We start from the raw sequence: 17766 nt of genomic DNA, 5'->3' as shown, positions 1-17766 counted from the left end.
ACCCTCCCTCACACCCCCTCACCCTCACACCCCCTCACCCTCACACACACCCCTCACCCTCACACCCACTCACCCTCACACCCCCTCACCCTCACACACCCTCACCCTCACACACCCTCACTCACCCTCACACCCTCACCCCCTCACCCTTACAAACCCTCAACCCCTCACCCTCTCACCCTCACACAGCCTCACCCTCACCCCCCTCACCCTAACACCCCCTCCCACCCCTCACCCTCACACACCCTCACTCTTACACCCCCTCACACACCCTCACACCATCTCACCCTCACACACCCTCTCACCCTCAGACCCTCACCCTCACCCCCTCACACACCCTCACCCTCACACCCCCTCACCCTCACACCCCCTCACCCTCACACCCCCTCACCCTCACAACCTCACCCCCTCACGCCCCCTCACCCCCTCACCCTCACACACCCCCTCACACCCTCACCCTCACAACCCCTCCCCCTCACACACTCTCACACCCCCTCACCCACCCTCACTCACCCTCACCAGCATAGCATAACATAGCATAGCATAACAAAAAACACAGCATAGCATAACAAAAAAAGCACAGGATAGCAAAACATAGCATAGCATAACAAAACAAAGCACAGGATAGCAAAACAAAACATAGCATAACAAAACAAAACATAGCATAGCAAAACACAACAAAGCATAGCATAACAAAACAAAACATAGCATAGCAAAACATAGCATAACAAAACAAAGCATAACAAAGCATAGCAAAACAAAACATAGCATAGTATAAAAAAATAGCATAGCATAACAAAACACAACAAAACACAGCAGAACAAAACATAGCATAACATAACAAAACATAGCATAACATAACAAAACGAAGCATAGCATAATAAAACATAGCATAACAAAACAGCAAAACACAACAAAACATAGCATAACAAAACACAAGAAAACATAGCATCCATAACAAAACATAGCAAAGCATAGCAAAACATATCATAGCATAACAAAACACAACAATGCTTAGCATAGCATAACAAAACCTAGCATAACATAGCATAGCATAGCATAACAAAACATAGCATGACAAAACATAGCATAGCAAAACAAAGCATAGCATAATAAAACACAACAAAACATAGCATAACAAAACATAGCATAGAATAAAGCATAGCATAGCAAAACACAACAAAACATAGCATAACACAACACAACATAGCATAGCATAACAAAACAAAGCATAGGACAGCAAAACTAAACATAGCATAGCATTAACACCTTAGGAGCTTCGTAAATAAACCTCCCCAGTGCTGCGCTGTCCATTATCCAGTGCTGAACTGGACGTCCAGCGGTCGCACGCAGCACTGGGGAGGTAGTGCCCGTGACGACCGTTGGCCGACGGCAGCACTTAAGGTGTTAAAAACAAAGCATAGGATAGCAAAACAAAACTTAGCATAGCATAAAAAAACATAGCATAACATAACAAAACATAGCATAACAAAACACAAAAACACATAGCATAACAAAACATAGCAAAACACAACAAAACATAGCATAGCCTAACACAACACAGTAAAACATAGCATAGCAAATCAAAACATATAATAGCATAGCAAAACATAGCATAGCACACCAAACACAACAAAACATAGCATAGCATAGCAAAACAAAGCATAGCATAATAAAATACAACAAAACATAGCATGGCTTAACAAAACATAGCATAGCATAACAAAGCATAGCAAAACATAGCATAGCATAAGAAAACACAGCATAACAAAACACAGCATAGCATAGCATAACAAATCAAAGCATAGGATAGCAAAACATAGCATAGCAAAACAAAACATAGGATAGCAAAACAAAACATAGCATAGCATACAGCATCACTCAGCACCACCACACCATCACTCAGGGGCACCACAACATGACTATGCGCTACCACAGCATCACTGAACGCCACAGCATCACTCGTTCGCCATCACAACATCACTCAGCGGCACCACAGCATCAATCTGTGCAACCACTCAACAACAACTGGTTCAAATATGTTCTCTCAATGTTTCAAGCTTTATTACAAATGTAACAAAAAGATGTTAATATTTCACTTCTGTTCTTGGATTTTCGTCACAATAAAATACACTGAACATAATCTTCACAAAAGTTATTTACAAAAGTTTAAGCCATTGCCATTCTAAATTACAATAACTTTTATTTAAATATTAATTATTTAAAAAAATTAAAAGCCATTGTTATTTGTAATATCAATACATGTAAGTCATGTAAGTACAACACATATTGCATTACAAATGCTATAGGTGTCACATTTGCAAAAGTTATAACTATTGGCATTGTGAATGACAAAGCTATTCATTTTGCTATTTCCAAAAAGAAAGCATAAATAAAAAATGTGATATTTACAATACCAATAGCTCAAAGTTTCCTAATGCGAGACCTTTTGCATTGCAAAATGCTTGTTAAACTGTGGCTTATCATTGGTCTGTGGGCTTAGTAGTCCATCGTTAGTACTGCCTTGTCTCATCTTGTAACCTCCCATAAGGACTGGCCCTCTTATGTGTGTTGGTACTCAGTAGGCTTTAATTACACCCCCAAGCACTATTTCTTTAAATTGATTTAAGACACGCGCTCTCCTAACGCTTTATTATTATTATTTTTTTAATAGCATGGCACGCCACAGTGGGGTCACACATTTATATTATTTGTGGCGCCGAACGCAGCCACATGTTATTTTCCTATTTATTGACTTTTTTTTGTTTTGTGTAGAAGCACCCCATGCAGCACTTTCCCGTTAATAGGGGCCATGCCCCTTTCTTTAGATGAGTCTAGTCTAAAGAAAGGTCTGTGTTAGCTATTAAAGTGAAACCGGGGCATGGTGCGTTTTCACATAAAAAAGCATTTCTTTGTCAACTTGACAAAGAAATTATTTTTTTGTAAAAGTGCCTCATACCACACTTTCACTTTCATGGCGGCCTCAGACCTTTTTTAGACTCGACTCATCTAAAGTAAGGGACACGGCCTCCATTAAAGTGAAAGTGCGGCATGGAGAGCTTTTACAAACAAGTATTTGCAAAGCAATAGGTCTCGCATTTGTGAGAGTTTAAGCTATTGTCATTTACAATGGAAAACATCCATTACAACGCAGGCATTGCAACCCAATGCCTTTACAATGCAGTCAATACAGCACAAGTTCCATTACAACGCTTGCCATTACAACTCATATCCCTCACTAAGCAGCACCTTCCCCAAAGTAAGCACCGGCTGGTGTTGGAATAGTAATTTTCGTTGTAATGGAACATGTGTTTTAATGGATTGCATTGTAATGGAAGTTGCATTGTAAAAACCGTGTTGTAAAGGTTTTCTTTGTAATAGTTTGCATTGTAACATCATACATCCTTTACAATGCCAATAGCTCAAACTCTCGTAAATGCGAGAGCTGTTGCGGGCATCGAGCATTTCCCCGGGAGGCCAGAAGAAAGGGGGCTGGTTTTGCAACGGGGAGGCCTGTTTTGTTACTGGCGGCTGGTTTTGCAGCGGTGTTCCAATAGCGCCCCCTGTAACAAAAGCTTCATTGGGTTCCCAGTCCGGCATTGGTTATTCCAGTGTATCAGTGAGCAGGCACATGAAAGATTCATTTAAGCTATTGGGCATAGAAAGGTTTCTGGAAGAAAGCACATGTGTAAAGTTAGTCCATGGTTTGAATGCGGAAGGTTTTAGACTGCATACATTGAGCCATGAGGATGCTAAGGAGGCAAGTAGAGGTGTGTTCACAAAAATCATGTTTACCAGGTGCGCACCTTTTGTAAGACGATAAATGCTATTTTTTGAAAAGTACAATTCTTGTTAGATGGCTGCTGATGCTTTGAGGGCAGTGAGAACATGTGGAAAATATACAAGAAGGAGTCTTTGATGTGTATTTGAGGTCTGAATCATTAAGGTAGATTTTGTGACGTGCCTTTTAAGATATATTTAGACAGTAAGTATTTCATTTCCTGACAATGAATTGTCAAACCTCTCTCCAAACTTTGAGGTGATTCATGAATATGCAGGAACTTCATTTTGTGGTAGAGCACATTCCTCGCTTGCAGAATATTGCACCAGTTAAATGAAAGATGATGCCTAGGAATAAGAAGGATGGGTGTGATGAGAAAATGAAGTATGGTGGGACTGTTTGCTTTGCTGGATCAATGCCTCATGTGGGAGGAATGGAGTGGTGCTTGTACTGCAGGTGGAGCGATGGGCAACATTAAAAAGAATCTACAGAACGGTTGACAGGTAAAGGTGAGTATGTTCGGAGAATTGGAGTATGTTTCAGAGCAATTATTGCCAAGCCTACTGGGTTTGTGCAGCAGAGTAGAACCACATTATGCAGTTGGGTTGACTAAATTATGCTGCAGAAAAGGCAAACTATGCAGCATAATGCAGCAAATTCTCGGGCAGTGCTCGCTCTTCTGTTGGAGAGCTTCTTCTTCGGATGGATATTGTATGAGAAGCAGCGTTGACGAGCTTAGTCTTTGGATTGAAGTTGCACTGGGAGGCAGCATTGAGAAGCTTGTTCTTGGTATTGATGTTGCATTGAGAAGCAGCGTTGACAAGCTTGGTCTTGGGATTGATATTGCAATGGGAGGCAGCGTTGACATGCTTGGCCTTGGGAATGATATTGCATCGGGATGAAGTGTTGACAAGCTTGGTCTTGGGATTGATATTATGCTGGGAGGCAGCGTTTCCAAGCTTGGTCTTGGGAATTATATTGTACTGGGAGGGGGCGTTGACAAGCTTAGCTTTGGGAATGATATTGCACTGGGAGGTGGCGGTGACAACCTCTGCCTTGGGATTGATACTGCACTGGTAGGCTGCGTTGGCGAGCTTGCCTTGGGATTGATGTTGCACTGAGAAGCAGCGTTAAAAAGCTTGGCCTTGGTATTGATATTGCATCGAGTGGCAGCGTTGACAAGCTTGACCTTGGGATTGATATTGCACCGGGAGGCAGCGTTGATGTACTTGGCCTTGGAATTGATATTGCACGGAGGGGCGGGTTGGCGCGCTTGGCCTGGAGATTGATATTGCACAGGGAGGCAGCGTTGACAAGCTTGACCTTGGGATTGATATTGCATTGAGGAGCAGCGTTGACAAGCTTGTCCTTGGGATTGATATTGCATTGAGAGGCATCGTTGACAAGCATGACCTTGGGTTTGAGATTGCACTGGGAGGCAGCGTTGAGATGCTTGGCCTTGGGATTGATATTGCACTGGGAGGCAACATTGCAAATCATAGCTTTGGGAATGATATTGCATTGAGAGGAAGCATTGACAAGCTTGACGTTGGGATTGATATTGCATTGAGAGGCAGCATTGACAAGCCCTGACTTGCTATTGCATTGGGAGGCAGCATTGACAAGCTTGACCTGGGAATTGATATTGCACTGGGAGGAACCATTGACAAGCTTTGCCTTGGGAATGATATTGCATGAGAGGCAGCACTGACAAGCTTGACCTTGGAATTGAGATTACACTGGGAGGCAGCATTGACAAGCTTGGTCTTGGGATTGATATTGCACTGGAAAACTGCGTTGACAAGATTGGCATTGGGATTGATATTGCATTGAGAGGTTGAGTTGATGAGTTTGGCCTTGGGATTGATATTGCACTGGGAGGCAGCATTGACGAGCATGGCTTTGTCATTGATATTGCAATAGGAGAAAGTGTTGACAAACTCTGTCCTATGATTCTTATTGCATGAGAAGCAGCGTTGACAAGCTTGGCCTTGGGATTGATATTTTTCTAGGTGGCAGCGTTGACAAGCCTGGTCTTGATGTTGCATTGAGTGGCAGCGTTGACATGCTTAGTCATGGGATTAGTATTGTACTGGGAGGCAGCTTTGGCAACCTTGGCTGTATAATTGATGTTGCATAGGGAGACAGCTTTGACAAGCTTGGCCTTGGGATTGATATTGTACTGGGAGGCAGTGTTGCCAAGCATGGCCTTGTGATTCATAATGCACTGGGATTCAGCTTTGACAAGCTTGGCCTTGTGATTGATATTGCACTGGGAGGCAGCGTTGACAAGCTTGGCCTTGGGATTGCTATTGCACTGGGAGACAGCTTTGACGGGCTTGACTTTGGGATTGATATTGCACTGGGAGGCAGTGTTGACAATGTTGCCCTTGGGATTGATATTGCAGTGTGAGACAGCGTTTACATGTTTAGTTTTGGGATTGATATTGTTCGGAGATGCAGCTTTGACAAGCTTGGTCGTATGATTGATGTTGCATAGGGAGATAGCTTTGACAAGCTTGTCCTTGGGATTGATATTGTACTGGGAGGCAGCATTGACAAGCTTGGCCTTATGATTCATATTGCATTGGGAGACAGCTTTGACAAACTTGCCTTGGGATTGATATTGCACTGGGAGGCAGAGTTCAGAAGCTTGGCCTTGGGATTGATATTGCACTGGGAAGCAGTGTTGACGAGCTTGGCCTTGGGATTGATATTGCAATGGGAGAAAGAGTTGACAAACTCTGTTCTAGGATTCTTATTGCATGAGAAGCAGCGTTGACAAGCTTGGCCTTGTGATTGATATTGTTCTGGGTGGCAGCGTTAACAAGCCTGGTATTAATGTTGCATTGAGTGGCAGTGTTGACATGCTTAGTCTTGGGATTGATATTGTACTGGGAAGCAGCGTTGACAAGCTTGGCCTTATGATTGACATTGCAGTGGGAGACAGCTTTGACAAGCTTGGCCTTTGGATTATTTGCACTGGGAGACAGCTTTGACATGCATGGCCTTGGGATTGATATTGCACTGGGAGATAGGGTTGACAAGCTTGGCCTTATGATTGATAATGCACTGGGAGGCAGCGTTGACAAGCTTGGCCTTGGGATTGATATTGCACTGGGAGGCAGCGTTGACAAGCTTGGCCTTGGGATTGATATTGCACTGGGAAGCAGCGTTGACAAGCTTGGTCTTGGGATTGATATTGCACTGGGAAGCAGCGTTGACAAGCTTGGTCTTGGGATTGAAATTGCATTGAGAGGCAGCGTTGACAAGCTTGGCCTTGGGATTGATATTGCACTGGGTAGCAGTGTTGACAAGCTTGGCCTTGGGATTGATATTGTACTGGGAGGCAGCGTTGACAAGCTTGGCCTTGGGATTGATATTGCACTGGGAAGCAGCGTTGACAAGCTTGGTCTTGGGATTGATATTGCATTGAGAGGCAGCGTTGATGGGCTTGGCCTTGGGATTGATATTACACTGAGAGGCAGCATTGACAAGCTTGGTCTTGGGGATTGATATTGCACTGGGAGGCAGCCCTGACAAGCTTGGCCTTGGGATTGATTTTGCACTGTGAGGCAGCGTTGACAAGCATGGCCTTGGGATTAATATTGCACTGGAAGGCAGCGTTGACGAGCTTGGTCTTGGGATTGATATTGCATGGGATGCAGCGTTGACTAGCTTGGCCTTGGGATTGATATTTCACTGGGAGGCAGCTTTGACAAGCTGGGTCTTGGGATTGATATTGGACTAGGAGGCATAATTGACAAGCTTGACCTTTGGATTGATATTGCACTGGAAAACTGCGTTGACTAGCTTGGCCTTGGGATTGATATTGCACTGGGAGGAACTGTGGAGAAGCTTGCCCTTGGGATTGATATTGCACTGGGAGACAGCGTTGACATGTTTAGTCTTGGGATTGATATTGTACTGGGCTGCAGCGCTGACAAGCTTGGCCTTTTGATTGATATTTCACTGGGAGACAGCGTTGACAAGCTTGGCCTTGGGATTGCTATTACACTGGGAGACAGCTTTGACGTGCTTGGCCTTGAGATTGATGATGCACCGGGAGGCAGCATTGACAAGCTTTGCCTTATGATTGCCTTTGCACTGGGAGACAGCTTTGATAAGCTTGGCTTTGGGATTGATTTGACACTGGGAGGCAGCGTTGACAATGTTGCCCTTGGGATTGATTTTGCATTGTGAGGCAGCGTTTACATGTTTACTCTTGGGATTGATATTGTTCTGGGATGCAGCGTGGACTAGCTTTGCCGTATGATTGATATTGCACTGGGAGACCTCTTTGACAAGCTTGGCTTCGGGATTGATATTGTACTGTGAGGCAGTGTTGACAAGCTTGGCCTTATGATTCATATTGCACTGGGAGACAGCGTTGTCAAGCTTGGCCTTGGGATTGATATTGCACTGGGAGGCAGCGTTGAGAAGCTTGGTCTTGGGATTGATATTGCACTGGGAAGCAGAGTTGACAAGCTTGGTCTTGGGATTGAAATTGCATTGAGAGGCTGCGTTGATGGGCTTGGCCTTGGGATTGATATTGCACTGAGAGGCAGCATTGACAAGCTTGGTCTTAGGGATTGATATTGCACTGGGAGGCAGCGCTGACAAGCTTGGCCTTGGGCTTGATATTGCACTGGAGGCAGTGTTGATGAGCTTGGCCTTGGGATTGATATTGCATGAGAGGCAGCATTGACAAGCTTGAACGTGGAATTGATATTGCACTGGGAGGCAGCGTTAACAAGCTTGGTCTTGGGATTGATATTGGACTAGGAGGCAGCATTGACAGGCTTGGCCTTTGGATTGATATTGCACTGGAAAACTTCGTTGACTAGCTTGGCCTTGGGATTGATATTGCATTGAGAGGTTGTGTTGATGAGTTTGGCCTTGAGATTGATATTGTACTGGGAGGCAGCGTTGACTAGCTTGGCCTTGGGATTGATATTGCACTGGGAGGCAGCATTGACTAGCTTGGCCTTGGGATTGATTTTGAACTGGGAGGCAGCGTTGACGACCTTGGCCTTGGGATTGATATTGCAATGGGAGGAAGCGTTGACAAGCTCTGTCCTGGGATTGATTTTGCATGAAAAGCAGCGTGAAACAGCTCTGTCCTGGGATTGTTATTGCATGAGAAGCAGCGTTGACAAGCTTGGCCTTTGGATTGATATTGCACTGGGAGGCAGCGCTGATAAACTTGGCTTTGGGATTGATATTGCACTGGGAGGCAGTGTTGACAATGTTGGTTTTGGGATTGATATGAGATCATATGAGATTGATCTGTGAGATACTGTGAGGCAGCATTGACATGTTTAGTCTTGGAATTGATATTGTTCTGGGGTGCAGCTTTGACAAGCTTGGCCTTGGGATTGATATTGTTCTGAGAGGCAGCATTGACAAGCTTGGCCTTGGGATTGATATTGCACTGGGAGGCAGCGTTGACAAGCTTGGCTTTGGGATTAATATTGCACTTGGAGACAGCTTTGACATGCTTGGCCTTGGGATTGATATTGCACTGTGAGGCAGCATTTACATGTTTAGTCTTGGAATTGATATTGTTCTGGGGTGCAGCGTTGACAAGCTTGGCCTTATGATTGATATTGCACTGGGAGACAACTTTGACAAGCTTGACCTTGGGACTGATATTGCAATGGGAGGCAATGTTGACAAGCTTGGCCTTGGGATTGATATTGCACTGGGAAGCAGCGTTGACGAGCTTGGCCTTGGGATTGACATTGCAATGGGAGGAAGCGTTAGCACGCTCTGTCCTGTGATTGTTATTTCATTAGAAGCAATGTTGACAAGCTTGGCCTTGGGATTGATATTGTTCTGAGAGGCAGCGTTGACGAGCTTGGCCTTGGGATTGATATTGTTCTGGGAGGCAGCGTTGACAAGCTTGGCCTTGGGATTGATATTGTTCTGGGAGGCAGCGTTGACGAGCTTGGCCTTGGGATTGATATTGCACTGGGAGGCACTGTTGACAAGCTTGGTCTTAAGAATGATATTGCACTGGGAGGCAGCATTGACACGCTTGGTCTTGGGACTGATATTTCATTGAGAGGCAGCGTTGACAAGCTTGCCCTTGGGATTGATATTGCACTGGGAGGCACTGTTGACAAGCTTGCCCTTGGGATTGATATTGCACTGGGAGGCAGCGTTGACAAGCGTGACCTTGAGATTGATACTTGGGATTGATATTGCACTGGGAGGCAGTGTTGACAAGCTTGACCTTGGGATTGATACTTGGGATTGATATTGCACTGGGAGACAGTGTTGACATGTTTAGTCTTGGGATTGATATTGTACTGGGCTGCAGCGCTGACAAGCTTGGCCTTCTGATTGATATTGCACTGGGAAGCAGCGTTGACAAGCTTTTCCATATAATTCATATCACACATGGAAGATGTGTTGGGGAGCCACGCTCACTCACGTTGCTCCCAGAATGATATCAGTCCCAAGGCCATGGGAATTATATGATATCACAATGTGAGCAGCGTGAGGGAGCTTGACCTAAGGATTGATAACGCACTGGCAGGCAGAGTTTGTCCTTGGGATTGATACCTCACTGTGGAGCAGCATTGAGAAACCTGGAATTCATATCTTACTGGAGCACAGTGTTGGTAAGTCGACCCATTGGAAGGCAGTGCTGGCGAGCACGACCTTATGACTGATATCACTGTAGGAGGCAGAGCTTTGCTTTGGGATTGATATTATACTGTGGAGCACCATGAGCAAGCTTTGCCTTCTAATTGATAACTCACTGGAGCCATTAAGCACAAGCTCGGCCTTGACATTTATTTATATCTATATCCTTTCTAAAGCGCGCTGATACCAACCGGTCTCCTGGCGCTGACATTGACGTTTCGTAGGAACTCAGTTTATTAAAGTTTGGATGTGATCGTGGTCTCTCACAGGGACGCTATGCATTCAGGCTTAGTGTTGATGTAGTCTGACAAAATCTTTATTTTGAGAACATGCACATAAAATAGGTTCATATTTGTTACAATAAGACGTCATTGTTGCCACACTACAATGTTTCGTGTTATTCCGTAACTGATTAATTCAGATATGCAATAAAAATACAAATAAATTCCTTGCTATTTGGCCAGCTAACAATACCCTTGTGCCTGTAACTAAGGTGTAGAATAGCATCATCTGTTAATTAACTTTCATTAGAGGGCAGTCCTTGTTGTTGAAATGTTATTTACTGTTCCATAAATAACCAAACATAAATCAGGTGTTACAGTGCTTGCTCTCGTGCTCTCGACAACATTGTGTGCCTCACATTCATTAGTCAAAGAGAGGCAGTGAGGCAGAGCTCAGGCTGTGCGTTGATCTTGGGGAGGTGTGGGGGAGCTTGGCCTTGAGGGTAACTGGCAGTGTGATAATAGATTGAAAACAGCATGGCCTGCCAACCTAAAATAAAAATAAAAAAAGATGCTAACACTTGTTTCTTATAGTTTTTTTTTCATTTAATGATGCTTGGGGCGGGGCCATCACTGGGCAGGTCAGGTGGGGGAGTGATGAGCACCGTCTTCAAGTGGGCATGTGAGTTTGGCCGGCCATCTCAGGCCAGCCAAACCCACATGCGCAGTGAAGCTGTCGCCAACCCTGCTGCATTGCTGGGTTGGAGCGAGAGCAGGCTGAGGCTCTCAGTCTCCCTGGGAGCGCAAATCCTCGTGCTCAGGTCAATCTTGAGGCTGCTTTCATGCATGAGAGCGGCGTCTGGTTTGGCCGCTGGGGATGCTGGGAGACTCTGCCTGCAGAGAGGAAGAAGCAGAAGAGCGGCATTTCAGTGGGCGCGATGCGCAAGGTAAGTTCTTTTTTTTTTTTTCTATTTTCTGTTCTCCTCGCCCTGCCTCCCCCTGCCCCGCCATTCTGATTGCACACCAGCCACTACTGCAAAAAGATGTCGTCAGCCATGCTGGATGTATGAGATTCGGTGTGATAATATCTCAAACGCCGAGGCTCTGTGGCAGAGCTCTGACTTGGCATTGTTTTCTAAAATGGGTGCCACGTGAAAGTGTCTTGGGTTTGATTTCTCAAATTGAAACCATCATATGTAACTGATATTGGTCTTCAGGATAGATTTCTGAAAAGGATGCTCTAGGCAGTTCTCAGCCTTGGGATAGGCTTCTGAAAGGGATGCAGTGTCACTGAGTTCGTCTTGGGAAAGGCTTCTGAAAGGGGTGATACGTGGCAGTTCTCCAACTTGGAATAGGTTTTTGAAAGGGAAGCTCGGGGCAGTGCTCAGTCTTGGAAGTAATATCCTCAAGGGTAAGCAGTTTGACTGAGCTTGGCCAGGGACAAATAGCCTCACAGTGAGACCGCTCAGCACTGGCATAAATATCTCAAAGAGAGATAGTGTGCCACTGTTCTTAACTCAGAAATGCCTGATGTACCCTGTGATGCCAACTCCACGAAGGTGCGCTTTATTTTCCTCCACGTCGTAAAATTGCTCCAGCTTTGAAAAGTAGCAGCAACCAGTTTTAGGGTAGATCAGGGCCAGGTATGTGGAATATACCCAGAGTCTAGGATTGTTCTTCTCCAGTGATGCTGTGTCCTAACAGTGTGTGTGAACAGAGCACTAGAGCTGCGTCAGTCTTTACATATCTCTGTATCTGTCTATCGAAGCTAGACCCATTCCAGAAGTTGTGCGTTGACCCTCTACGGAACATACTCTTACACACGGTACTGGAGCCTGTGCTCATTTGGACAGAATTGGTTTGGTCTGCAGTTTCTAGACTGCTAATTCACAAAGTGGCGACTCTAGGCTGGGTGGTCTTATTTGGGGTATCACTACAAATTTGCCATTCCATAATATTTAAAGCCCAATTAGAGGTGAAAAATTCCATACTTAGTTTGCTTTGTCTTTTTGATGCTCATTGGCACCACAGTGAAATGTCACAAAGTGCTACGCAATGAGGTGAGTGAGAGATGCATGAACTGGGTCGGGTGATACCCCTCTATATTTATTTGCATTATGCAAACCAAACACCAGGATCTCTTACTGATACAATAGACTGAACACATCTAGATAGATACGAAAAAGTGGCTAGTTGTAATTAATGGTGGCTCATGAGGTCACGCATCATTCAAGCAGTTGCTTGGGTTTAGGTTCTGATAAGAGGTCTCATCTCTAGAAGTTACATTTGTTTATGCTAGGTTACCCCAACACCATTCTTTGTGACCCCTGTAGTTTACCCTCCAACTACTGATGTTTAATATTAAGGATGCCTTTAGCCTTTGCTGATGTTAATGTCTCATTTTCCTTTGATATGTTTAGTTGCACGCTTCTGCCTAAAGAGTTCAATAAAGCTTTCTTTGAACAATATTGACCTGACCATGAATGTGTACATGTGTTATGTGATGTCACTTCTGTGATATCACCAATAAGTTACAAATGTCTACCTGCAAGAGACATTATCCAGTGCAGGTTATATTTTACACACTGCTCTAAATCCATACGTTTATTCCAAATATTGAACTGGACTACAAACTTCAGAAACCATTGGGAATTGCATGAAAAAACTAATGAAAACACTTGCCATGACCTGATGCCACTGTGGACACTGACCCATATAGCCCTAGTCACTGTGCAAGAAATGTGTGATTTCACGTAGATACCACTATAGTGTTATTGAAATAACGTCACAGATCTGCAAAGATCTAGGTAGTGATGAACCTTCTGCTATTATCTCATGACGGTTGTCTTCTCTCTCTTCTTACCTCTCTCCTCTTTCCATTATGTTACTCAGGATGAAATTTGGTTCCCTGAGGATGATGCAGACCTTCTGATTGGAGACGACAACGTGTTTGACCCAGAGCGTGTGATCGCCCACGTCATGTCGACGTTCAAAGTTGAAAATGTGGAGGAACTTTATGATCTTATGGAGATCCTCGGCAGGTAGAGTCTTTCCTCCCTTTTCAACGCCTAACTTTTTCTTGCACTGCTTTTAGGTAGAGAATATACATGCAATGTAAAAACCTGCCTGAAACAGGATGGCCATGTCATTTAAAATGAAACCTTGGACACCAGTGGACGTGGGCTATCTTTACACAATTGTGCTTGTGGATTTTGAATTGTTCTTTCTTAGCAGTAAACTCCTGCTAGGCGCTACAATTTTACATCATCAGTGACGCTCCCTGTGGTTTATTATACACCCAGAAACAAGTATACAATAGCATTTAAGGAATTTGGGGATGTATGTTCTAAGATTAAATTTTCAAAAAGTGGTTGCAAATGGCGCTTCGACTTTTTGAGAATGGAATATGATTTTGGGAACCAATCAATTTACTATAAGGTTTGTTCAAAAACTCAGTTTTTGCAGGGAGTTGCAGAACGACCTGTCTAATAGATTTATTTTGGGGTACGCCATAATTTGTGACCCTCTTTGGTTGGCTGAAAACACAGGGATGGTGGTGTGCAAGGGACAGCAGGCCAACAACTCTGTGTTCGCATTTCCAATTGCGAATTTTTTTAAGCAACCCGAGTTCCATAAAGGAACTGGCGCTGCTTTAAAAAAAACTGTTTCCTATTAGGAAAGCATCAGAAGGAGAATTCATTGGGCCCCGGAGCCACTCCCTTTTCTCCCTGCGGCAGCCAACCCAATTAAGAGGCTTCCAAACTGCCCCCTTCCCCTTTGTGAATCAGTTACCACCTTCTTTGAGGAGTCTGTAGTTGGTTAATGGTTTTTGGCTGGAAATAAGGTTGCAAACCATTCATACATAGGTTAAAGAGTCACAGTCTCAAAGGAATACCGCTGTCACACTCCTTCCAAATTGTGGTTGACTATAGGTCGAAAAAAATTGTGAATGAGTTGGGAAAAAATTGTCCTCTAATTCTGCAAGGACATTTAGCAAATTCTTTCAGACCAGAAGAAACAAGTCAGAACTTCATCTCTTGTCACCATGCTTAAGCACGTGGTTAGTTTTTCTTCACAATACAGTGATGGAGCAGTTCTGATGTATTTCCAACACAGTAGGAGCAGTGGGGTCACAGACTGTCTTCTTAGACTTGACTTGACTGAATTGCCTATATGACTTAGAACTGGCACTAAAGGAAGATATGTGTCTTTTTGCCTGACCAGGGGGAGGATGATCAGTTCCCTTTCCAAGGTCTTGTAGAGTTCAATGTTTCTCTTTAACTGTCCATCAGAGGATGATCTGTGTCTCTTTTGCCGACCACTTGGAGAACAATCTTTGTCTCTTTCCAGACCATAGGGAGAACTCTCCTCCCAGATCTTGTGAGGAAGGTACTGAGTCTCTCTCCCTGTCAGCAGAGGGATAATCAGTGTCTCTTTTCCAGCATGTCTATGTGTTGATCCGGCGGTATTTTACAGTCCTCCAAGGGGTGAGGTGTGTGTGTTCTCTAAACACTGAACATTGTCTGTGTATCTTTTCTGGGCAGCAAGGGAATGATATGGATCTTTTGTGTAGACAACAAGGCAATAGCCAGCGTCTTTTCCTATGCATGTAGATGTTTATCTTTGTTTGTTTCACAAATAGTACAATGATATTCATCATTTGCCTTGACTTGAAGATTGGGGCTGTCTAGAACACCCACATATAGCCTTTCTTTCATAAACAAAAGACGTTTTGTGTCTCTATTTCTAGACAGTGGGAGAAAGATCTGTACCTTTTTCACTTACCACCTGATGATTTTTTTTTCTCCGAACGTTGGCTTGGGTCACTCTGTATGACCGTTCTTGTTCACTGACCTAAAAATCCACAGGAATTTGAGAAAAAGCCTCAACGTAGACCAGGGGTGTCCGACATAGGTGCAAGACGAATGGATACATGGTACATTTTTGGGATAACTGCTGAATCTTTTGAGGAGTTTTATAGAAAGTCATTGTTTGAAAACATTTTCTAAGGTTATCCATTGATAGAAATATATTAAATGAAATTATAAAAAAAATTGCTGTACTACGTCTTACATAGTTGGTGCAAAAAACATCTTTATATCATAACATTTGTCAAAGTGCTCACATTCCAATAATATAGTTGTGCTAACATGCACATAAACATGCTAAAAACTCATTTTGCAGCTTTATAATATTGTGTTCTCTATGGTGCAGATCTTTGTCTGTTGGTTGAGCCTTCCAACTCTTCTTAAGTGTCAGATATTACGGCCTTGTTCTCTTGTGCTCTTCTGATGGAAAGTGATTGCCTCACGTTCTGTGCGTATTTGTGACTGCCTGTGAACATCCCAGTCAGGCACTCAGTCTTTCTTCTGTTTCAACACTGTACCAAGCCCCTCCGCCTAACCTTCTGTGTTTTACCCCTCTTGCTCCTCTCTACACTCCCCCTTTCCTCCTGCAATAATACAAGTGCGCCAGAGTTAGTGAACCATCATTGGCCCTTATTGGCAGTGCAACCTCCTGTCCTAGTTTGAACATTGCAAACAGAGTTTCAGTTACTACTCTGGGAGAATTCATCCAACTCAACATATGTCTGCTTAGGTATGAAGCTGCAAAATGTTACTCAAATGTTCCTAAAGCTATTCCCGAATGTCACTGACAAAGGCATGAAATACTGTGAGCCTAAGGTCCTGTTACCACAGTGTCCTCCCAGGTCATTGTACCAACTGCCATCATAAGCATATGGAAGATGGAGGTGGACTGGGACAATTGACAGCTCCCTGGTAGGGATCATCGCCAGAGTGTTCAACAAGGGACGGGGGACAGTGAGGGCAGAGGTCAGGGGCACACCTCACTTCACATTTGCCCTTGTACACGGTTGACCACATTCTATGACAAAAGCCAGACGAGTCTTTAGGCAGCGCCAGTGGGTATTTTGTATTCGAAGGGGGTAGGCTTAGTCCGAGGGAACCCTCATGACCTATAGAGATGACTGGGGGAGTTTTAATGAGTAGTGACTGTGCTTCAGTCAGCAACAACCTTCCCTGACTCTCAATCAAGTCTGAGGGAGTGGTATTGTCGGTTCTCAATATTCCAGTGGAAATTGTTTCAGTCTTAGAAATAATTTGTGATACTTTTGACTAGTCAGCAATATATATTCTTAAACAAATATTAGGATGATTCTTCCCAAAATGTTTCAAAATTCTACATGATTGAAACATATGTGGAAAGTGTAATATGTTTGGTAATTTCTGAGGAAAAACATTGATGCGATCAATAGTTCTGTAGAACAATTTAGTTCCAGTTCATTCATCAATTGATGGGGGAATCAGAACCCCACACAGGACGCAGACTGAAAATATTACGCATATAGTCATCATTATGTCATCTGACAGATAGCATAAGACCAAGACGTTCTCAAAGAGGTGGTGGAGACTTGCCACTACTGCCTTGTGGAGAATCAATGCTTAAGGCTTGACGCCAGGGTTGCTATCTCTCTTCTCTTAAGTCTTGCCTTGTGTTGTTTTCTGTCGCCTCCTTCTTAGTACTTAATTTGTAAAAATAAAAAAATAATTTCAGGAGTCCAAGTTTTTCTTAGGACCCACCTGCCCGTGCTGACCTGACAGTAGTTAAGTTTGCTGAATACCTAGGCTTTCCTGTCTTGTTTATGCTTTATGTCTTTCTTTTCCCACCCTACACTTCCTATATGCTTATCTCACTCATCCAGGTTTTTTTCCATCTCGCGTTCTCCCTTTGTCACTATTTTCCTCTTTCTCGCAGCCGTTTACCTTTCTCCACTGAGGCAGAGAGCCTGACACACGCAGAAACCCTTTGGGAGCAGAAAACCCGGGATCATCACCAGCACGCCTGCAGGGGCCGGGACTGCGAGACCCAGGAGGCAACGCGCTTCAGCAACCCAGCGCACCTAGTGTCTCTTCCCGCCCACTCCCACAACTATATAAATACGCCACAACACGCGCTCGTGGGACACGCGTGGGACTAAGGCCGGGGCTAAGCCCGGGCAAAGGGCGGGCCATTTGAGGCCGTTCGAGGACGGCAGAGACCGGGACCGGGCCACCCCCCCTTGGCTGTAAGCCCTAACTATTTAATTCG

The 17766-nt window shown here is 44.2% G+C and overlaps 1 protein-coding gene across 4 annotated transcripts in view; it reads left to right on the top strand.

Moving 5' to 3' along the window:
* LOC144799014 (death-associated protein kinase 2-like) overlaps window positions 1-17766 on the top strand; it is a 697832-nt gene that overhangs the window by 402707 nt on the left and 277359 nt on the right. For all 4 annotated transcript variants that reach the window (XM_078670165.1, XM_078670162.1, XM_078670164.1 and 1 more), the window contains one exon: window positions 13549-13697. In XM_078670165.1, the coding sequence (XP_078526291.1) occupies window positions 13549-13697 (149 nt within the window). The remainder of the gene's footprint in view (window positions 1-13548; window positions 13698-17766) is intronic.

The sequence above is a fragment of the Lissotriton helveticus genome, chromosome 12, assembly GCF_964261635.1.
Source record: "Lissotriton helveticus chromosome 12, aLisHel1.1, whole genome shotgun sequence".
NCBI classification, from domain to species: Eukaryota; Metazoa; Chordata; class Amphibia; order Caudata; family Salamandridae; genus Lissotriton; species Lissotriton helveticus.
Note: the sequence above shows the minus strand (reverse complement) of the source record. Positions and strands in the feature narration are given on the sequence as shown.